The sequence below is a fragment of the Enhydra lutris genome, unplaced genomic scaffold (genome assembly GCF_002288905.1).
Source record: "Enhydra lutris kenyoni isolate GAN:26980312 unplaced genomic scaffold, ASM228890v2 scaffoldscaffold24, whole genome shotgun sequence".
Taxonomy (NCBI): Eukaryota; Metazoa; Chordata; class Mammalia; order Carnivora; family Mustelidae; genus Enhydra; species Enhydra lutris.
In genome coordinates, this window is record NW_019154108.1 from 31,300,672 (window position 1) to 31,325,053 (window position 24,382).

Genomic DNA, 24,382 nt, shown 5'->3' on the forward strand with positions numbered 1-24,382 from the left:
CGCATGCCAACCGCATTTTCTTTTTTAAATTATTTTTTAAAACTGCAGTATTTATTTTTTTGAGTAATCTCTACACCCAATGTGGGGCTTGAACTGAGAACCCTGAGGTCAAGAGTCTTAAGAGTCATATGTCCTACTGACTGAGCCAGCCAGGAGCCCCACTACCACATCTTCTTTATTCATTCATCACGTGATGGACACTTGGGCTCTTCTGTATCCTGGCTGCTGTAGATAATGCTGTGATAAACATGGTATGCATGTTTCTTCCAAATCAGTGTTTTCATTTGCTTTGGATAAATACCCAGCAGTGCCATTACTGGATCATAGGGGAGCTCTATTTTGAACTTTCTGAGGAACCTCCATACTGTTTCCCACAGCGGCTGCGCCAGTTTGCATTCCCACCAACAGTGCACGATGGCTCCCCTTTCTCTGCATCCTGGCCAGCAACTGGTGTTCCTTGTGTTGTTGATTTTAGCCAACCTGACAGGTGAGAGGTGATCACTCACTGTAGTTTTGATTGATATTGCCTTGATGACCAGTGATGTTGAGCATCTTCTCATGTTGGCCATTTGGATGTCTTCTTTGGAAAAAGGTCTATTCAGGTCCTCTGTCCCATTTTTTAACTGAATTATTTGGGATTTTCTTGGTATTGAGTTGTGTAAGTTCTTCATACATTTTGGATATTAAGCCCTTATTAAGCTTAATAGATATTAATGGGTATTAATATCCATTAATTATTAATAATTAAAATGGATATTAAGCCCTAATGGTATTAGATATACCATTTGTGAATATCTTCTCCTGTTTAGTAGATGGCCTTATCATTTTGTTGATGGTTTCCTTTGCTGGCAAAGCTAAAAGGCAAAGCTAAAAAGGCAAAAGCTTTTTACTTTGGTATAATGCTAATAGTTTACTTTTGCTTTTATTTCCCTTGCCTCGGGAGACATATCTAGAAAAATGTTGCTAATGCTGATGCCAAAGAGTTTCCTGCTAATGGTTTCTTTTAGGATTTTTATGGTTTCAGGTCTCACATTTAGGTCTGTAATCCATTTTGAGTTTATCTTTGCGTATGGTGTCAGAAAGTGGTCCAGTTTCATTCTTCCTCATGCAGCTGTCCAGTTTTTCCAACACCATTTGTTGAAGAGACTGTCTTTTCCCCATCAGATATTCTTGTTTCTGTTGTCAAAGGCTAATTAACCATTTAAGCCTGGGCTTACTTCTGGGTTCTCCATTCTGTTCCATTCCTTTTTTTTTTTGAAAAAACTGACGTATAACTAACATACAATATTAGTTTCAGGAGTACAACCTAATGATTAATATTTGGATTCACTGCACAATGATCCTAAGTCTGGTTAACACTGATATAGCTTTGTATACTTCTGAAGAGTGAAAATGCTTTGAAGGAAATATACTTTCTGCTTCGTGGCTGTAGTCAAATTTAAGTAAGAAAGTGCCTAAAGTAGCACGTTTTTGTCTCAATTGTCCCACTGGATTGCACCATATTGCCTTTTTGTAAAAGAGGGCAGTTTGCAAATAGTAACTTTTCAGTTCAGCACTGGTATGTGAGGAAGAAAGTACCTTAAAGTAAAGAATCCACACCCTGATGAGTGTTCTTGAAAGATTTCCAACAAAAGCAAAAGCATTCTTTGTCCTCCAGTGTTTGCACAGATCATCTCAGGGACCCTCGGGTGCTTCGAGAAGATGAAACAAGCACCCTGGACATTCATGTACCCGAGCTGGGTGTGCTGGGGTGATGCACTTCCAGAATGCTTACAGACGTCCACTCCATGTGGGTCATTTTGCATCTGGAGTTGTTACTACCAAGGAGCTCCAGCTACCACACGAAGCACAAAATGAACCATGTGGGCAGACGAAAGGGCCGGCAGTGGAGGACTGCTGTTTAAAGAGGATCTCACAAACACCAAGCACTTTATAAATATTAACAAAGACATTCAGTACATATTAAATGCTTGAGTATGAGGAAATTGTCTTTTTTTAAAAAGATTTTCTTTCTTTCAGAGAGAGAGTGGGGAGGGGCAGAGGGAGGGAGAATCTCAAGCAGACTCTGTGCTGAGCGCAGAGCTTGACACAGGACTCCATCTCGCAAGCCTGAGATCATGACCTCAGATCACAACCAAGAGTGTGATGCTCAACCAACTGAGCCACACAGGCTCGGTCCCCTAAATATGTAAATGTATTAAAAAAATTTGGAGGGGAACTCGGCGAATCAATATCCCTCTTTACCCTGGAGGAAAGAATCAAGGATGAGTTCTACTTTGCATTTTTGAATTCATGAGAATATATTCGTGAATTGGTTGTATAATTAAACAGAAGTGAAAGAATTTTTATAAAGAGAAATTGGGAACCTGTTCATTTAGGTATGTGTGACTGAAATATTTTATTTGAAAATTTCTCTCACTGATACAGAATCCTGACTAACTACAAACTAGATGAAAAGAGGTAACACTACACACAGATCATAATTTTCAAAGAACTTAAAATCCATTTAATATGAAGTTGGTAGTTCTGCTCAGTTCAAACACTTACTGCATGGTTTAAGTGACAAGTAATCTGATCGTCACCGGAATGAATCCCTTGGAGGCTTAATGAGACCAGGGTCCCATGCTCCTCACCAGGGATGGGCTTCAATAGACTTGGGGTAGGACCTACACAGTCCCAGCCAGGGCGACTGCCTTGGAGAGTTGCCAGGAAGATATGACATCCAGACAAAAATAGCTAGAGAATAATACAAGAAAAGAAGCAGAACTTAAAGGTATAGGGCAAACATGGAGTGGACAGAGAACAGGGAGATAAGGTGAGGACAGAGTAATCCAGAGAACAGCGCTGAACTGGACGCGAGAAACAGAATGTGAGTGAGGTCTTGGGGGGCAGGCTGGGCTCAGAGAGGTGACAGGAGGCAGACGGAAAGCAAACTTCACACATCATGCAGGACCTTCCCAAGCAGAAGGAGCTGAGTCACAGTGACAGTTCGGGGGCAGCCTAATGAGGCAAGGGCTGCTGTGGGGCTGAAAACTCTATTTTAGGATGAATGATCTGGAGCCGGAGTACAGGGTGAATCCCAAGGAGAAGCACTGAAGACTCAGGGAGCCCCGGCTCGGAGCTAGTGTGTGGTCCAGGAGCACAGCAATGGGAGAAAGAAACAGAATAACTTCTAGCTTCCTTTAGTGAAGAATCTAATGAATATGGGAATAAAAATTCTTAGTATGTATTTTCACAAATATATATGGTATGACCAGAAAACATTCTGGTGAAATGCTGAATAAAGCAGGTTGATCCATCCTAAGCACCTTAGAACACACTTCCATACTCGGTGGTGTTTAATACTCCTTTATGATGACCTACAATCAGAAATGCCTAAAACGACATTGAACATCTTTATAGAATGAACTAAAAATAGCAATAGGGCCCATGGAAGAGAAGTTAGTGACGATTTGGATGGAGAGATTGTCCGAAAGTCTGGTCTGGAGGTTGAAGGCACAGTTTTGTAAGCACATGTTTGAGACTGACATTAAACCTGATTCAACAAATACATTGAATCGCTCTCATTAAGACACAGAAACACTTGTCACTTTCAAAATTCTATGGATCTTATCTATAAAAAAGTAAAACCATTTTTGCATTTGCACCACAAACTATACAAATTATATTAAATAAGAGCATGTATGTTAATCACGACCTCCGTGAAGGGACATCTGAATTTAAGTCGAAGTCGCTGGTTTTCCATGAGGACAGGGCCCTCCTTGGTGAGACAGACCATAGCAGAAACACAAACATCCTTCACTAACCTGTTGGTCACCTTCTCCTCCAAGTTCTCCTGGTCCCCAGTTTTGGGTTTGACTTGTCCATATTTGGCTCATCGCGAAAACAATTATTTGAGCTCAAGATTACAAGACACATCATTCACCTTTCTTAAAATTCATTTCCCACATATTTGGGATTACATTGCCTCTACAAAATTACTCTTTATCATACAAGTTTGAGTATGGAAGGTTGAAAGTCACATCTGCTACTTAAAAAACAAAACAAAACAAAAAAACCTTTGAGGGGGAGTTACAAAAATAATAAAAATCTACTGTATCAAAATGAATTGCGACAGTGAAAGCAATACCTCGCAGCTGTTGTGACATCTTCATTGTGCAGGCCAGGAAGACAGGCCAGTGCTCACCATCCACAGAAATTCTTTTGTTATGCTTTTAAGAACACCAGTATATAGAGAAACGAAATTTTCTTAACTACATTTGCTCACATTTATCCTGTAGCTTAGAAACTAAATTTACATAACTCCACTGCCAAAAGATCCAATAAAGACCAAAGCAAAACCCACACAAGGTCAGCTTTTGTAAAAATAATAAGGATAGAGAAGAGACTCCTTCCCAGCCGGAAGCCCAAGGTTAAAAAAATCAACTAAGCTGAAAGGAATCTGACGAGAACAAATGGGAATTTTCTGAGGGAACATGAAGAAGAGCCCAGCATGGCAGGGCCCACCTGTTCTCAGGCCACAGTGAGAAGCACCACGGCAGTGAGGCGGAAACTTCTGGGCCGCTGTGTTCGGCTCAGCGTGGTGCAGACTCTATGCCAATGACACCCAAACACCACAGAACAGAGTCTGGACGTGTATCCTGAGGACAACGTAACAAGAAGATCATGATGACAGGTCAGGAAGCCTGTGACTAACAGGGGGCTAAGTGAGGGCCCGAAGCTCTCCGACTTCAGCCTCTTCTTCTGTACAATAAACAGAGCTGAATTCTATCGTTTCTAAGGTCCTCTCCTGCTTTGAAATTCTGCTGTATTCTGTGGAGCTTTAGATCTTTCAGATCACTGGGTATCTGAACACCAAGCCATCCGACAAGAGCAGGAAAGCCAGGCGCCTCCAATTAGAGTTCTAGGCTGAAATCTTCATGTGAATAATCAATGGAAACGATCTTCCACAAGAGAGGGAAGAACTTGTGTCTTAAAATGTTTTGAAAAATAATGCTGACTCTTTATGTGAACAGCAAGTGAGAGAAATGCTTTGTAAACTGCTAAATCGATGGTCTAATGAAAAAGGTGCTAAAAAGGGCTTGGTAAGAGGGCTCCCCACGTTTTGGCTTCAGATGAGTATGCAGGTGCAAACCATGAGGTCAGCAGCACATGCCTGAATGGGCGAGTGTCACAGGGAGACTGCAGGGACCCCAGACGCTCAAGGGCAGTGGTGTCCCCAGAGCGCAGCTGACATGTAAGAGCACTCAGGCTTTCCATAAGTCCCTCACTTGAGTCTCCCACCCACTATTACAGAAAGGCAGCATAAAATATTCATTTTTAAAAATTTAAACAAATTAGCTTTGATGGGCTTTTTCACTTAGTAAGTTTTGTCCATTCTAAAATAGGAGCTTTAACTATTTTTTTAAAAGATTTTATTTTATTTATTTGAGAGAACGAGCAAGCATACACAAACAGGGGACAGGTAGAGGCAGAGGGAGAAGCAGACTCCCTGCTGAGCAGGGAGCCCAGTGTGGGACTCAATCCCTAGAAACCTGAGACCATGACCCGAGCCAAAGGCAGATGTTTAACTGACTGAGACACCCAGGCGCCCTAGAACTTCAACCTTCAAAGGAAGGGCAAAGCTTTGAGGGGAGATATATTTTCTGTTTTAATGTTGGTTTTGTTTTCCAATTGTAAAATGAACATACTCATGTTTTTAAAGCCTGAAAATGCAGAAAATCATGCAGGAAAAGCAATCATCGACACTTTCACTACAAAGATCTAACCTCTATATTCTTTTCTATCTATTTCCTTTCAATATGTTCTCCTTTGTGCCTAAATCTACACGTTGAACACGCACAGTTAGGGCACAATTGGATATATAACATGTCATCACCTCAGATTATGAGCTTTTCCTAAGGAATTAAAACTTCCTGAAAACAAAACATTCTGTAGCCATATAGTGTACTATTGCAGTTATGATGATTTATTTAACATATACACACAGCGGTAATCACACACTCCTCTCTTTGGCATGTCCACGTGATTGTGTGTTCACATGTGCGCACACGCATCTCTCCTACTCATGTATGGGAACCTGGTAACAGCTGGGAAACATCACAGTTATGGCAACTATTTTTCCTACTTGCTGTCTGGTCTGTTTTTAACATGATCTTTGGACACACATCTTAAAATTTCCATAGTTGCAACTTTCCTTTGTAATTTTGGGAACTACTTTTACCATTGAAGAGTGACCTTTGACCCAGATGTCTGTGTTCTTCCCAATTTCCCCTCAGTAACTGAGGCCAGCCCTATTACTTCATGATGCTTTGGCTGTCATCTTCTGCAAAGCTCTGCTTTTGGGGGAAACGAGGGTCTAAATGTTCATTTTCATAAAACACGTGATGACAGCAAGCTGATCATGGAGCAGCTGCTGAGGCCCCGAGACCCACTGGGCACATCTGTGCACCTGTTCACATGGGTTCACCGTCAGTGGTAATAGCTGTGGCTCCTGACTGACGGCCTTCATAGCCTATGCTAGTGGTGAAGAATCTCTCGGTGAGCTGGCGCTCACCTTAGCAAGATCTGGGGACACTGGGACAGGAAATCACCTCCCACCTCCTCCAGGCTTTTGTCAGAAGCAGCAGCAAATGTTAGGTTCCATTTGAGACTGGGAGCTGGGTGGAAGTCAGAAGCCCACAGAGTCATCAAGAGGTTTTACTTTACTGAGGTTTTATGTATACCAAGGTCTGTCTCATCTATCCTGGTGGGTCCACAGATTCCATGGTTTTCACAGAATCGCACTGTTTTTGTTATTTTGGCTTCAGGACAGGCAAGAGCTGGGACAGAGTGAACTTAGGAAATCCTACTCCCTTTAGAGAACTAATGGGTTTACAGTGTTACTGCTGCATCCGTGACTTCACAGTGACTCTGGGGAGGGAGAGAACAGCAGGGGTAACGAGAGGACTGTAGTTCTCCAGTGATGTGTGCATCCTACGTTAAAGCCTAGAACTAAGGTCCTGAAGGAGATTTCGGAAGCCCTCAGCTCACTCAGAACCACTTCCTAACAGGACAACGGCATGAGCCCCAGAGGGAGAATTATAGCAGACTCCCAGATGCTTTCCTAATATGAAGCAATTTCTCACAAAGTAAACGTACTTTCCATTCTAAGTCAACTGAGAGCAGTACGTTTCCCCGAACCTGACTTCTGTCATAGAATGAGGTATTTTGGAAGAAAAGGCTTACACATGTAGACTCTCTCATGTCAGAAATGTTAGAAACACCCTCTCTGTTCCTTCCTCCTGGCCCTAAATCTGGCTCTTCCATATGGAAAATTGCAATCTTTTTATAACCTTGGCTTAGTTCTATCATAAGGCCTTCGACAGATGGATGGAAAAGATGTGTTACTGTCTCCACATGGATGGCTCTTTATTGTCTCCTTATTACTGAATCATTCCTTTTGCCATCTCTTCTCCACCCTAGAAGTTCCAATTCACTAGGCACTTGTTGAGGAGGAAAAGGCAGAAAATAGTTTCTACTCTCAAGCACCACGATGGGAAGATGGGCAGCCGACAGAGATGCTAGTAGGAAAGCAAACTGGGGAAGAATGTGATCGTGTCACAAAAGGCTCTACCCTTCAGCTTCTGAATAAAAATGCAGCTGTGGAGCATGTGGTGTGCTCTCTTCAAATCCCGGAAAACATTTATCCACACAAACAGCAAGGGGATGAGTTGGGGCTGGGGCGGGGGGGGGGGGGGGGGGGGGGGGGGAGGGCGGAGCTGGGAGGATGACAAAGTCCTGGAGGAAAGCACCCCACGCCTTCCTCCTGCCTCTTAACTCCTCCCGCTGCATAACCAGGAAGAGAAGAATGAATGGAATACCCTCCCTGTCTTCCAAAATGAGGAAAGGACATTTTAGTTCTTCAAAGGCCTTATATCATTCCTATTTCGCCTGGCTTGTCGGTAAGAGGCACAAAGTATAAATAAGTGTTGGACCTGATGGATTTTCACGCATGTTCATGTCCGTGCGTCTCCCACTCAGGTTGGGATACAAGACCCCCCCAGCAGGCCAAAAAGCTCACCGGTGCTCCTGCCAACCAATCGCCATACTCTGCCCCCACAGGTAAGCAACGTTCAGGCTTCCCTCACCACACTCTGAGTTTTGCCTCAAGGACTGCCTTTTTTTAAGACAGCTGAAGAGAAAAGTTTCAGGTCAAACTTGGAATAAAATTCAGCTTCGCTCAAACGTAGGAAAATATGTAAAGGTGAAGCCCTAGTAACGTTTCAGTGGGTGGCTCACAGATGAGCGTCCACTGGCCCTTTGCCTCTGATGAGCAACACAACCTCATTCATCAAGGCTACTCTTGGTTCAGTTTTCTGCCATTTATGCTACTTCTGAGTAGGTTATTTTAAAAAATCCATATTGTTCTGTTTCCTCACATTTTAGTTTCTTCCAAAATTCATGATCTTGCCCAAGTCAATGGTATCTAGTTACAATAAGCTATGCTTACTTGTGTCTAATTAACAAAGGTACCCAGGCTTCCATTTAAGGGTTTCAAAGCACTCTCCTCTGATACTTTGGCAGAATATTTGAAGGAAGATGTCCTACATGCGACTGTGAATACAGAGACATCAATCATATGATAGATATGGGCAGGAAATGGGGATTTGAAATTTTTTTTTTTAAAGATTTTATTTATTTATTTGTCAGACAGAAACAGAGAGTACAAGCCATCGGGGGTGGGGGCACAGAGGCAGAAGAAGCAGAGTCCCCACTGAGCAGGGAGACTGATGCAGGACTTGATCCTGGGTCCCTGGGTCATGACCTAAGCTGAGGACAGACACTTCATCAATTGAACCACTCCAGCACTCTGGGGATCTGAAATCTTTAACAGACAAGAGGGGGTAGGAAAACCACAATGAAAAGGTATGGGTAGAGGAAAAAGCGGCTCGGTGAGCAGCACACGGGCAGGACAGTCACAGCACTCAGGAAGAGCAGAAGCACTCTGGGGCTACTGAGAGAAAACTGTGTACGGACGGGTCATCAGTGGGGGCTGTGAACCACAGAACTCAGGAGAAGAAAGGAGATGGGTGTCACCAGTCTGGGTATCACCAGGAAAGGGGGAGGGGGACAGTCAGCCCGCAGGTCATACAGAGGACAGGCATGAAGTCTAATTACATATTAGAGACAGCAACAGTCAAATGTCCAAAACTTCACTACATGTCAAACACGATGTCCTAAGCACTTGACATAGGAAAACACTTAATTCTGAAAACAATTCTGGAAAGTAGGTGGAGATTTTATAGATGAGGAACTGGGACACAGGAAGGATAAATAACCACCCAGATTTGCACAGTCGGCACGTGGGAGGGTAGGATTCAGACCCAGGACTCCGTGCGGCTGGTGGCAAATACCTTGGCTGTTCTCCTAAGCAGCTGGTGAGCCGTCCGCATCCAGTGGCTGAGGCTAAGCCCTGCTGGTGTAAACTGGAGAGGGAGGTGCACCAGGAAGTGTGCTCAGGGGCTTGCAATGGTGAGGACACAGTTCCCCCAAACCCTCAGGGGCGTTGGGGGCAAGCCGACATCTGAAGCAGCCGGTCCTGTCCGGACAGCTCCTCCATAAAGGGCATGTTATCCTTAAAAGCTGCAAGATAGACTCATTACCACTGGCATTTCCACCACCACTGTGTTTGAGTGCAGCATGGATAGGACACAGACAGCGGGGAAATGAGGTGGACTCTCCCTCCGGTCTGTGTGAGAGGAATGTGAGGAGCTGCCACTGTGTCCCGGCCTGGAACTCCTCCTGCAGCCAGAGCCCATCATCTGGATGTGATCAGTGACCCTGGAGGTGAGCCCATGCGGTGCTTATGTCATGGCAGTCCTGACTCGTGAACTTCTGTGGACACTAAGACACCTCGCAGTCAGAGACTCATCCCGAGCCCCACACTCTCTCTGAAATGGCACTTCATGGTCTAATTTAGCACTGGACAGAAGCAACAGCTCTGAACTCCTTGGGCTGTTTCCAGGATTAAATCAGAGAGCATGTGTAGAACATAGTACAAGGTCTGGTATATGGGAAGGGTTCGACGAAACCATTAATATTGTTAAAAATTTGAGACTATCTGCCACCGAAATCTATTTTCTTTGCCAAAGACACAGGTACAATGCACAATCAAGTCCCATCTCATAATTTTGAAAGAATTTTACTCATTCATGTGTTTACTTAAGACTGCTATTCATTATACCAGAATACTTTGGATTATTTTTAGTAGTGATAAGCCTTACTATTAAAATTCTTAGAAAGGTAATTTTGTGATGACATTATGGAAAGGACATAGTCATGGGATTGCAGAATAAAAATAATTCAAATGTTATATAATCTTAAATGCAATGTTGATGGAAAACTAGTCTTAATCGTGCACATGACCAGACATATTCAGGGAGGTGATGAATTTGTTGATTGTATTTCCACACAAAGCCTATATCCGCAGGTGAGAGAAGGGGAAACACGACTCTTGACGATCGCCTTCATCCCTTCCCATCTTCACACCTTGGTGGCACACCTAAAATCCATGTGAGTATGCTCTGTGTTTCACAGACTTGATTCACACTGATAAAGAACTGCTTTTCTTTAAATCATGATTTTTAGGCAGAATGTCTTAGGTTGGTTATTTTAACCAATGAAAAATAAAATAACTTCTAAACTATGTGACACTAAAATCCTATTTCAAACCATGTTGAATTTATACCTAAGATACATTTAGACTCCTGATTATGACCATTTCTACCTTCAGTAATGAATGTCTACACTTATAACACACAAGTCTTATATTTTCTTTATGACTGATGGGAAATGCCAGTCTATGGGAGAAAATAAAGCATGTTTTTCAAAATGACCAAACTGCTACAATGTCTGGTTATGGGCGATCCTTCTGCTGAGTCCCCTTTGCTGTCTTTCACTTCTATGCACTTGAAAGCCCAGGTAAACATTTAGTGGCTACTGTTCAGCTGAGAAAATCCTACCTCCAACTGTGCTATTAAATAATTTGCAGTTTCCCTCCTGGAGACAATAAAAATTTTGCAGAGATGTAATAAAGATTCAGCAGACACAATGATAGAAACGTGCATTTTGAACATATTTAAAAATCCCTATAGCAACTTAATCAAAACTGGCAGAAGAGGAATGCCTGACACTTAAAGACGTCTCTCCAGTGGGGATATGGAGGGAAGAGCAAGAACAGTGGCCTCCATTAGTAACTGGGCCTGGTGACCTGTGGAGGCATTTCTATGCGACGTTCCAAAAGTATGTTTGTGCATACTATACGTGATTCTCTGTCTGTTCTGCTCAGACTCAAAGCCCCTCAGCTGGGACAAATCCTACTTGCATGAAACAGCTTGAGCACTAATTTAAGTTAAAAAGAAAGTTCTTATTAGTAGAGTCTGGTCCTAAGAAGCAAGCAAGAAATGATGCTATTTTGTCCCCAGTGATTTCAATAAACAAGAAAGGAATTGTGTTATCCAAAACTGGGGGAAGATGGGGAAGGATGTCCCTTCCTCTACTATTATTAGTTAATTATCTCCTCTTTAGAGAGCGCTAGTTAAAAGGCAGCTCTCCAGCTGGCTGCTCCCTGAAAGGTGAAGGAAGCGGGGCGTGGGAAATTCATTTTCAAACACATTTTGTCTCTGCCACTTAGACGGAAGAAAGAGGAGAGGCAGTAACCAAAGGTTGAAATACCACATGACTCTGGTCCCATGCAATGCACACCCTAAAAGAGGAATCCAAGAATGCCTTATGTTTTCACAAGGAAACTGTTTAAAGACATTAGAATAGTGAAAAAAAGGCACAATCAGTTCATTAAGAATAGTTTTAAATGGCTGAAAAGTGGCTTTGGTTAAGAGAAAGCATTCTTCCTCAGCCCATGAAGTTACATCTACTTGGTTTAGTTGGAGCCCATAAAGCAAACAGCCTCATGCATTACAGTTAACATTACACTAAATTATAAAGCACTTGCCCTTAAATGTGAGCCTTTGCACGCCAGACGATTGCTGTGAGCCCTACACCAAACATACTAAATAAGAGGACAGCATATACTTTTCTTTAGTATGATGTGAATAATAATCATTAACAAGAGATCCAAGAAAAGCTCAAAGAAAGCCAGCAAAATCTTATTAAACTTAACTGACTTAAGAACAAGGAATGCTGGAACGAAATCTAAAATCCTCAAGCCAAAATACTCACCAGACACAAACGCTGCTCGAGTAGAATGTGCTTTGGGAGAAGAAGGTGAGGTAAGAAAGTAAAGTCAGAAAAAAAATCAGTACAATGTGGTGCTCAATGTTGGGTTTAATTCTGTGTGTGGGGGGGGGGCATTTTAATAATCGGATAATACACCTAAATGCATGTCTCCTAGGAATTGCTTTACAATGAAATAATTTTATTTTCTGGTGGTCAATAAGGTGGTCAAAGGCTGACAACTAAAAACTCCTAGGCTAATACCTAAAAAATAAAGACCCAGAATATTTAGTGTTGGCTGGGGCCCCCAAAGTTACCTTAGTCTTAATTATGTGTAAATGGAAACAAAGACCCAGTCTACAGTTAATCAGAATTCCATTTAAACTGATGAATGGCAGAAAGAAAATCTGTTACAGTCATCTTACTCACTGAGATCTGTTACCCTGTTCCTGTTCAGGGTTACGGACTTTTCCCTGAACTACCGCCCTTCCTTCCTCCAGCAAACACACTCCCTCCCTGACTCCAATGCCAGGTCAAGGAGTTGGGGGAAACCGTGCAGGATCCCCGAGCCAGGGCCGAGAGGCATAATGAAAGCAGTGTCTCAGGAAGGGGAGGTGGGCAGGCCCAGGTGACCACAGACACAGAAATAGGGTCTGACGGAATGAATGTGCTTCTTACTAGATACCCAGAGCAGTGCTTAGAAGCAGTAAACTGCTCACATTCCAGTAGAAAGCATCATGCTTGAATCTCAAACTACTCGGTAACGATTCAAACCACTTAATTCGCAAATCCATGTAGAACATGGTATCACATCTCGTCCTACAACTTCTCCTTTGAGTCTGCTTTCTAAATTCATAAAATACATATGAACAAAGAATTCGGGAATTTATGGTTCATCCACCACTTTTATAAAGTCACTCTCGCGGGACCTGCAAATATCCTGGAGGGGGCTGGGGCTGAGCAAACAGAAAGGTTATTCCTGGCCAACTCTTGGAGTAAAGATTCCAGGCCCCACCTGACTTTCTCAAAGGGGATCCAGAGCCAGGTAAGATGGCAGCTTAGGAGTGTGTGAGGGCCTCGTCTCCACATGTCTTCCTTTTCCTCCTTATGAACGAGTCTGTGACTTTTTTTTTTTAAGATTTTATTTATTCATTTGAGAGAGAGAGAGAAAGGGAGAGAGAGCAGAGGGTGGGGTAGAGGGAGAGAGAGGATCTCAAGCCAGCTCCGCATTGAGCATGGAGACCAGTGCAGGGCTGGATCTCGGGACCCTGAGATCATGACCTGAGCTGAAACTAAGAGCTGGACACTCAACCAACTGAGCCACCCAGGCATCCTCAATTTTTTTTTTTTTTTTTTTTTAAAGTCAGAAGTCAGTGCATTTGCAGGGAGATTTAAAGAACAGAAGGAGATATATCCCCCAAATAGACTCAAACAACAGTAATAAAAGAGTGTTTTTAGGGAAACAGAACCTGTGGAGTCTTCCCCCACATCTGGGCAAATATCCTACCTCATTAGACCACTGGTTCCTGATTTTCATTATCAAATTATCACATCATCAAAATAAGCTCTGCACAAGAAGGACTTGATGGATGCTCGATTATTTATTAGCCTGTTGAACAATTAATTTGAGTGTTTACTAAATGCCAGGCCCCATGCTGGGCCCTGGAGACACACAGTAGTACCAAAACCTGGTTCTGAGGGCCCAGGGGAAGGTCAGTGAATCAAAGGTATAGCTACAGCTACAGCTGCTGTGTGCGAGTCCTTACTAAGTTCTTCATGATGCTTACATAACACTGGGCAAGTGCAGCTTGGGGAGCAGCCTCCTTGGACCATCTCAGCACGCTGTGCTTCAAGGATCCCATGTTACATACCAAGCACAACATGCTGTCACCCCTCCTCTGGGTCCTTTTCCAGAACGAGGCCACATGCCACCGCCCTCCATGCCCCCACTCCACACTCCCACTCCCATCCCCTTTAGGCCTCCTGCTCCTGCCACCTACCCCCACGCCCTCACTCTCACCCCCTCCAGACCTCCTGCTTCTGCTGCCCCCAGGCCCCCACTCTCATCCCCTCCAGACCTCCTGCTCCTGCTGTCTCCCCATGCCCATCCCCTCCAGGCCTCCTGCTCCTGTGGGCCAGGTTTAGGAAAGGCCCTGAATCCCTCTCTGGGACTCACATGACTCTCTAGATTGTGTCTGTGCTCAGACAGCAGCTGCGTTTGCTCCATGTCTACCCTCTGAGACCATTATGGTCCCTGATGCCAGTGACCAGTCTAACTTCATGAGCTTTCCTTAAAAAGTTTAAACTCTGTGAATTTTTCATTACATAAGATCTTCCAAGAATTACTGTTTTGTGAACATTCACTCAACAAATATTCACTGAGGGACGCCTGGGTGGCTCAGTTGGTTGGACAGCTGCCTTGGGCTCAGGTCATGATCCCGGAGTCCCGGGATCAAGTCCCACATCGGGCTCCCAGCTCCATGGGGAGTCTGCTTCTCCCTGTGACCTTTTCCTTGCTCATGTTCTCTCTGTCTCTCTCTCAAATAAATAAATAAAATCTTTAAAAACAAACAAAAAAACAAACAAACAAAAATATTCACTGAGTTCCAGCTATGCTGCAGGCACAGTTTATACCCAAAATACCAACCAACAAGCAAAAAAACCTGTTTTTTCTTTAAAAAAAAAAAAAAAAAAAAAAAAAAAAAAAAAGAGATGTATTTTTATGGAGTTAATTTGTTGAAAAGAATATAAAATAGCATAGCAATCAAAATTCTCCTAATAAACATTAAGGTATATAAATTCTTTTAAGTGACAGCTAGCCATCCACTTCAGTTTGGAAATAGGGTGCTCTCTTTGGAAATAGGGTGCAAACGATTGGGTCTTCCTGAAGAGATGTACCCGATCCTTTCACTTGGGTTTACTGTTGGTTGAATTTCTTAAGTTTCTTTAAACTACTTTTTTAGCCAAAAGAAAAAGAGAAAATTTAAACCATTTCTTTTTTTTTTCCTCTTCAGTCTCTAGTACCTACTAAAACAACTCTCACTGACACGGAAAGGAGGTGAAGAAAGAACATGTTTGCCTCATTCCAAAAAATTAATTAGTTTTATGAAAGAAAGAGGGCATTGTTTGCTGACATGTACTATGAAAGCAGAAGACGACCAAGGTCCAAATTCTGAAATGAGCATTTCACAGCCCCCTCTGAAATCCGTTCCTTTATCCACATTAGTCTCTAAGAGAAGTCTTTCCATAAAACAGGCCTTCACCATCCGCCTGCCAGACGGACCGACTTTGGCAAGCAAGCTTGGAACATTTTTAGATTTTACAAATATTATCCTGTTTTAAAAGTTAATTTTGACTACTTTAAGGAATTTAAAAATAAACCTCAGTTTCAATGAACTCAAGAGTCAATCTTACCAGACTTCTAAAATTAATCCCATAATCAGATGACATATTAACATTAGCACAGCAGCTCTGGGTCCCCTGCGCAGGGAGTCCCACTTATTCTCCACAATCCTCTCCTCATCCAGATGGTGAGTCAGGGACCGTCTGCTACAGTTGTTCTTCTGGGGGCTAGGGTCGGTGGGGACAAGAGTGAAAAGCAATACATCATGTGTTTATTTCAGCCAGGAGTCAGCCATAGCTTGATTTCTGAAACAAGACTAATGGAGTGAAGAGCAGCAGCTAGGAGAAAGAGAAGAAACAGAAAGGAACACACCAGAAGAGAATGGTCACTCCCACCTTTGCAGAGACAGAAGGGAAGGCCAGGAGAAACGAATGCTTGCCCGAGACATGAAGACAGCAAGTGGCCTGGCCAGGACTCAGGCGGGCGTGTGTGTGCGAAGCCGCGTGCGCACCCCTCACCTGGCACAGGGAGCAGGGGAGAAAGAGCTGGAAGAGTAAAAGGCGAGTTGTAAAGTAGTGGCCGTGGTGCCTCCCAGGATGTCTGTGTCTCCCAGAAAAGCTCTGTCTGACACTGTATTGTAGACCTGCCATCGACAAATGAAATATGCAGAGAGCTTTGCCTTCAGGTTCATCTAAGTAACATGGCAACGGCTTTTGTGGGTGTAACTGGGGCCGCTAGAGGGTACCAATCCACTACAATGTTTTATAGTTGGGAGGCTTTAGTCCTTTAGATTTTTGAAGAAAAGGGATTTTATCTTTGGACATTTTCCTATGATACAGCAAGCAAAACATAAGCAGTCAAACCCCAATTAACCAGAATCATGTTGACAAAAAAAAAAAAAAAAAGATATCATTCCCTGTCAAATACGGCTGTCACTCTACCTCGCCGGAGCTCCACTTGCTGCCGCAGAGGTCAGAAGGAACCTCAGTTGCTCCAAGAGAAAAGAGAGCCTTGCCCAGGGAAACACCCTAGCAGAACGCACATGTCCAGTATGGAAGCCCCTGGCACAGGTGAACGGCACCCAGGAGACTTAGAACTGAATTCTGAAGTTCACTGGACCCGGTGAGCAGCGAGCATCTAAAGCACGCAGTGGGACCACCACATCCTCCAACACGCCTGCCCAGCAGTCCCACCATCTGTAAGTAAAGGCTCATGATTATGTTGCTCTTAGTAAGAGAGGAAAACAGGAGGGAAGAATTTATGCAACTATGATCTGGTTCTCCTTCTGAATTAATATATGGATGAAGAGCGCCGCTGTTTCACTTCTGGACCTCGGGAACCACTGTGAGCACCTACCTAGAGTCCATCCAGGCCCAGACCCAGCTCTCACTCCAACCACACCACCCCCGCACCTCTGAAGGGGAGGACCACGTGGTCTGTACCTCTGCTTCCAGCACCTGACACCAGGTACGTAAGTACTCATTGACTACTTGCTGAGCAAGTGAAGCACTAACCTGCAGTTTGTCCACTCATCGCACCAGCATCTTAGAAAAGCCATTTGGTTTGAGTCTAGTGATTAGGGCAAATCACAGACACTGGGATCAGCATCAGCGCTAGGTTCATGCCACAATGCTAGTGAAGTGTTCACTGTGATTTTTGTTTCAAATGTCCCAGCTAAAGAGAAATAACTCAATCGCCAGGGCTCGGGAAAGGGGAAAAGGGTGGATCATTGCAGAGCACGAGCATCACAGGAAGGCAGTTTGAGAAACAATGCTCAGAGCTGTCATCTGGCCCGGGGTGTTATGATATACTATACACCAAGAAATCAGATTTCAGGAAGTAGATTCTCCCCTAACATAAAACAAGAATTATCACTTCCTACCTTTTTTAAGAAGAGCTGAAAGCAAGTAGTGTCCTAGGGGAGAGCAAACAGAACACCTCTGAGCAAGTGAGCCAGACGCTGGAAGAATCCAGAAGGACAACAGGAGAAAGTGACACACGCTACAAATGGCATAGGGCACAATGTTTGGGGCGGGGACAAGGTTGTGTCCCGCTGTCAGCCCCTTTCATGGGCTCCTCCATGCCAAGCCTGCTCAGCAGCACAGCTCTTGAGCCTCTGGCAGTGGGGCATACTCAGAGTGACCATCTGCCTGCGAGACTGCCTTCAGGGAAGTAGAAGTGTGCTTGCTGGGCACCCAGAACTCACATCATCCCTGCCATGATAACGAGTTTGGGCCTTGCCAAGCATCATTCATGGCATCCTCTGCCTCAATTGAAAACAGCTCAGAGCTTGCACTGGGAATCTGCTATTTCTGGATGCAGAATTCCTTGCTAATCCTGTTGTATAATACTATTACCCTTTCATCTTCAAATGGCAGTAAGAGGACCCCAAAACTCCAGAGGGCACTTTCCAGATCTCCAGAGGACCAAACTGGGCTCAGGATACTCTAGCAGGGCCCACTCTCATGCTGCCACATGCGTGTGCGCGCGCGCGCGCACACACACACACACATACACACACACACATTCTGGCATGCACAACCGTCCACTCCCGCCATCCTGCTCACTCTACTCATCCTTACACAATCAGTCTGCATGCGCTCCCCTCCTCCTCCCCAGGATGTCCATGCTCCGCCCCTATCCCCTCCCATGCTCTGCCCCTCTTCTCTCCCATGCTCCATCCCCACTCTCCTCCCCTCTCCCTCTTCCATGCTATGTCCCCTCCCTCCCCCTCCTTCCATGCTCCTCCCCTGCTCCCCAAACCACCCCAACCTCCAAACCCTCTCCTGTCAGTCAGAAGGCCTCTCACCTCATCAACCCACAGGGCTCCTTCCCTCCTCTGATTGCCTAGAGTTATTTTTTTCTACTGCAAAGGAAACATCATTATTATAGCACTTATTTAATGTTTAACTCCCCAGGTGATTCAGAAGGCCAGAGGGGTGTGTGCCTTGTCTCTTGGTAGGGAGACATTACTTTAAGCCTTTTGGATTCCTCAGTGTTCTCAGTTAGACCTGGTAATTAATGGCCAGACTGTGGGTATGAAGATGGGAATCTAGAAACGAAAAATTGGAAGCTTTAAAATGATACCTAGGTAAACTGCTTCATTTTTGGTGATAAATGGAATTAAAATAGGGTATTACCATGATTCTCACACTGACCTCCATTTTATCCATCAACAGATTGACAGATAAGGTTACAAAACAAAAAAAGCACACACAGGTGATTGATGTAATGGATCTTTTAGAGCAATGTGCTGGAACATAAAGAGCCAAGAAGGGATGAGACAGAACCTATGACTTTATGGATGGTAAGGAAAGAGAGCAGTACACATGGACCAGGATAAAATTACAGTTCCAACTTGATTGACCCTTTAAAACATTCTCTATGGCTTAGGTGTTTTATAAAATAAAACTAAAAACCCCAAAACAAACCCAAACACCAGTCAGGTAGGCCTATCTGTGGCGCGGGCACAGAGACACGTCATTGCACAAACTGTTCCTGTCCCCATGGGTGACTAGCGTTGGCCTGCAGCCTGCGAGCCCCTTCTGTGCACCACGCCTCATGATTTCGTACCTGTGGCTGGCTTTTCTCTCTCCCTTCCCGCCACCTCACAGTCTCATCCTGTTCACAATTACATTTGCGATGCCCAGCATGCACTCAGAAAATACTGTTGATTGTATAAATAAGTAAATGTTGAAACTAATATAATCCTGTATGTCACTTACAGCTCATAAGGACACATCCTAAGTGAAGTATGCGATAGACACAACTGCGAAGAGACACTCCTGTACAGATATCTGTAGAAGATTCCATCTGTTACATGGAGTTGATCAAAGGCTCAAATTCTTGAGAAACATTCTGGATAGGAAAAATTTCTCAAGGAATATTCCACTTTTTCCGCCAACTTTTCTTGATAGACAAATATGACATTTTTATCTGTTTTTTAATGCTATTCTATTTATTTATTTTATTTTTTATTAAAGATTTTATTAATCTATTATTTGAGAGAGGGAGAACAGGCGAGCAGAGGGAGAGAGAGAAAGAGCATCTTAAACTCCATACCCAGCATGGAGCCTGATGTGGGGCTCGATCTCATGACCTCTCACGAGATCATGACCTGAGCTGAAACCAGGAGTCACCCACTGAACTGACTGAGCCACCCCCATGCCGTCCTATTTAAAGCCGTATGAACACAGGACTCTCATCCCTTTAAGAATACGTGCAGAAACGCTATGGTAAAGTTCTGCCTGTGTATTAAAAGAATGGGTTACCTGCCCATAGGTTTAATATTTTCTGAAGTTTTTTAAAGGTGGGATCAGCCTCAAAATATAGAGGTATCTGTCTCCCCTCACATCCTGCAACCATATAACTGATGATTCTAAAGTGTCAATATCAGTGACCATATAATTTCAAAGTCAAACACTTCCACAGTTTTTTTTTTTTTTTAAAGATTTTATTTATTTACTTGACAGAGAGAGATCACAAGTAGGCAGAGTGGCAGGCAGAGAGAGAGGGAAGAAAGCAGGCTCCCCGCGGAGCAGAGAGCCTGATGTGGGGCTCGATCCCAGGACCCTGGGATCATGACCTGAGCCGAAGGCAGAGGCTTTAACCCACTGAGCCACCCAGGTGCCCCACACTTGCACAGTTTAATTCAACGTAGAAGGAGCCTAGAGCTGGTTACATAGCACAACGCTATCAGGACAAGCCTTCGGAGAAATAGCTTTGGCCCATCCTTCCCGTAGTTCTGTGACTAAAAGACTCTCGCCCCTGACTTGGAAAATGTATTTAGAAACTGCAAGAACACACTGCAGAGGACGGTCCCCCAAGACCCATTGTCATTCCCCATCTCCCTCTGTGTTCTTTTTTTTTTTTTTTTAAATTTTATTTTTATAAACATATAATATATTTTTATCCCCAGGGGTACAGGTCTGTGAATCGCCAGGTTTACACACTTCACAGCACTCACCATAGCACATACCCTCCCCAATGTCCATAATCCCACCCCCCCAACCCCCCTCCCCCCATCAACCCTCAGTTTGTTTTGTGAGATTAAGGGTCACTTATGGTTTGTCTCCCTCCCAATCCCATCTTGTTTCATTTACTCTTCTCCTACCCCCTTAACCCCCCATGTTGCATCTCCTCTCCCTCATATCAGGGAGATCATATGATAGTTGTCTTTCTCCGATTGACTTATTTCGCTAAGCATGATACCCTCTAGTTCCATCCACGTCGTTGCAAATGGCAAGATTTCATTTCTTTTGATGGCTGCATAGTATTCCATTGTGTATATATACCACGTCTTCTTTATCCATTCGTCTGTTGATGGACATCTAGTTTGGCTATTAGTCCATAGTTTGGCTATTGTAGACATTGCTGCTATAAACATTCAGGTGCACGTGCCCCTTCGGGTCACTATGTTTGTATCTTTAGGGTAAATACCCAGCAGTGCAATTGCTGGGTCATAGGGTAGTTCTATTTTCAACATTCTGAGGAACCTCCATGCTGTTTTCCAGAGTGGTTGCACCAGCTTGCATTCCCACCAACAGTGTAGGAGGGTTCCCCTTTCTCCACATCCTCGCCAGCATCTGTCATTTCCTGACTTGTTAATTTTAGCCATTCTGACTGGTGTGAGGTGATATCTCATTGTGGTTTTGATTTGTATTTCCCTGATGCCGAGTGATGTGGAGCACTTTCTCATGGGTCTGTTGGCCATCTGGATGTCTTCTTTGCAGAAATGTCTGTTCATGTCCTCTGCCCATTTCTTGATTGGATTATTTGTTCTTTGGGTGTTGAGTTTGCTAAGTTCTTTATAGATTTTGGACACTAGCCCTTTATCTGATATGTCGTTTGCAAATATCTTCTCCCATTCTGTCAGTTGTCTTTTGGTTTTGTTAACTGTTTCCTTTGCTGTGCAAAAGCTTTTGATCTTGATAAAATCCCAATAGTTCATTTTTGCCCTTGCTTCCCTTGCCTTTGGCGATGTTCCTAGGAAGATGTTGCTGCAGCTGAGGTCGAAGAGGTTGCTGCCTGTGTTCTCCAAAAATGAAATTGGATCATTTCCTTACACCACACACGAAAATAGACTCAAAATGGATGAAGGATCTCAATGTGAGAAAGGAATCCATCTGTGTTCTTTTTAAAACAGTGAAACCAGATAATGTCAACAGCAACCCAAACCTGATAAAGGTGAAAAGGATCTACTCCTCAACCTCTTTCTGGATCTGATCCTTTTTTTATGGAGCTATAATTGACATACAGGATTATATTAGTTTCAACATAATTTGATGTTTGTATACGTTGTGAAATTAGCACCACAATAAATCTGTCACCACTCATAGTTACAAAAGCTTTTTCTTGCCATGAGAGCTTTTAAGATCTCCTTTATCAGCCACTTCCAAGCACACAGCCCTGTGTTCTTAGCTACAGTCAGCACACCATATGTACGTGACTTCCCCAGGACATACTTCCCAACTGGAGGTCTGACTGACTCTGTAGGTGACAGCGAGCCTGTCCCAGGTACACAGTGCATTGTGACTCAGCAACAGAAAGGCAAACTATGTGGCAGTGAGTTGTGTTTCCAACACTATGCTCAGTGGAAACCGTGGGACGCTGACGTGTACCCACTGTATGACCGCATTTGCACGAGCTTTCCAGGCAAAACCAGCACGCGGTAGCAGAGCTCAAAGTGGTGACCGTGTGGGGTGAAGACAGCAGGAATGAGGAGGAGGCGGCCGGAGGAGACATTCTCTGTCACCCCAGAAAGAAATGCTCCAAGTGGGCCGAGGTGTGGACCACAAGGGTCAATGCCGATGGAGTTAAGCGTGTCAGACTGGCGCATCTCCCTGGGTGTGAACTCTCCCCTCACTGGCAAAGGAGAGTGCTTTCCCAGCTCACTGAAAGCTCATTACCAACAAACATGAACTAATACTTGGTCTTACAAAGCACTCAGTGTTTCAGAAAATACCAGCATCACTCACCTGCAGTTCGTGTGGAAGAGAGACAGAGCAGAAAGCATACATTGGGCTAGGGCGGGTGCCAGACACGACACAGGTGTGCCCAGCACTTTTCCGTCTACCAGACCCAAAAATACTTCATAAAATGTAGTTTTCAGAGCCCTATGCTGCAGATTGACAGGGTCCCCCCTTGAGAGATGGTCTGATCTCAACATGGTCAACCAAAGCACACGAACAGAGCTGGTGGATGCGCCGCTTGGAAGCATGCGGAAGCACCTGCTTCATTGTCATAAAGGTTGCTGACCACCAAGACTCCTGTTCAGGCAGCCTTGTCACAGATGTGTCCCCCACAAGTAGTAACAACAGCTGCTGACAGTAAAAGCTTCATGGAACGTTGTAAGTCAAGGCCACCAGGACAACGAACTGACAGGCAGGCAGGCAGGCGGCACACAAGGGTCTATCAACGGATGAGACAGGGACATATTATTTCACGTGCATTCTGGTTTCCTCCCACTGACACCTGCGGGCTCCTCCTTTTGGGGAAATTGACACAAGCAGGAGCATTTGTGCAGACGTGGTGGGGCACAAAGGTGAGCAGAACCTGTGCACACTTACCTGAAGCTGGCCACGTGCGGCTGCCCAGGCTGGTGTGGAAAACGGCCAGGCCACGCGTGGTGCAGGCAGAAGGACGGAGAGGGCCGCAGGCAGCACGCAGCCTGGTAGACGGGCGTATGGCCGGGGCACAGAGGTGCAGAATACTCGGAGTGTGGCTGCAAGCAGCATGAGGCCAGAGCAGAAGGCGTGGCTGGGCCAGCCTCGGGCCGGCCCTCTGGGTGACTGCTCTGGCCGGCCAGGGGCCGATGGAATGGGCACGGGTGGCAGCATGGGGACAGCATGGCGGGCGCTCTTTGGTGGCTGTCCATGGGCAGAAAGGAGGACTTCACGGTGCCATTGACCTGCAGGCATCCGTTCGGACTCACTTTAGTTCTCAGGGCCTCTCTGGCTGCAAGCTGCTGGGTGGCGAGGTCCCCGTCACAGGGTGGGACGGCACCGAGGGTGGGAACACTGGTTGTCACGCTGCCATTGCCCAGACCCACAAAATCACTGTTTCCATCGCTCACCGCCATGTTCTGACTTCTTGGCCCTAAGAGAGAAAATGATATAAAATCAGCCAGTGACAGGCAGACAGGCAAAGATGCAGACAAGACAGGAAAGATACTGGGAGGAGTCGAGAGCACAGGGAAAGCAGCAACCTCTGCAAGGGGCTCAGTGGCCCCGTGCACCTGAAGAGCCACCGTCCCGCCCATGCCTCCCCACCTCTGCTTTTGGCCCTTCTCTCCCTGTCCTTGTCCTCAGTGTGAAGTACGGAGTAAGTCTTAGTGCATTTTAGGGGAAGACAGGGAAAGAGAGAGCACCAACATCACCCTTCGACTCTTCACCCAGGCGTGGGGCGTTAGGACACAGGAGTAATGGACAAAATGAAGGGCCACCATGAGGGCAGTGAGTTGTGTAGTTTAAAATAATCTGGATATTTTTTTTCCCCTAAAGATCTTTATTTATTTATTTGACAGAGAGAGACACAGCGAGAGAGGGAACACAAGCAGGGGGAGTTTGGAGAGGGAGAAGCACGGCTCCATCCTAGGACCTGAGCTGAAGGCAGATGCTTAACCAATTGAGCCACCCAGGCACCCCTATTTTGAATAATCTTTTTTTTTTTAAGATTTTATTTATTTATTTGACAGGCAGAGATCACAAGCAGACAGAGAGGCAGGCAGAGAGAGGGGGGAAACAGGTTCCCTGCTGAGCAGAGAGCCCGATGCGGGGCTCAATCCCAGGACTCTGAGATCATGACCTGAGCCAAAGGCAGAGGCTT

At 44.7% G+C, this 24,382-nt stretch overlaps 1 protein-coding gene across 5 annotated transcripts in view; it reads right to left on the bottom strand.

Annotated features, from left to right (window-relative positions):
- The window catches only part of LOC111150740 (dispatched RND transporter family member 1), a 181,786-nt gene that overhangs the window by 22,704 nt on the left and 134,700 nt on the right, over positions 1-24,382 (bottom strand). For all 5 annotated transcript variants that reach the window (XM_022508318.1, XM_022508316.1, XM_022508317.1 and 2 more), the window contains one exon: positions 23,125-23,653. In XM_022508318.1, coding sequence (XP_022364026.1) covers positions 23,125-23,636 — 512 coding nt within the window. In that variant the 5' untranslated portion in view covers positions 23,637-23,653. The remainder of the gene's footprint in view (positions 1-23,124; positions 23,654-24,382) is intronic.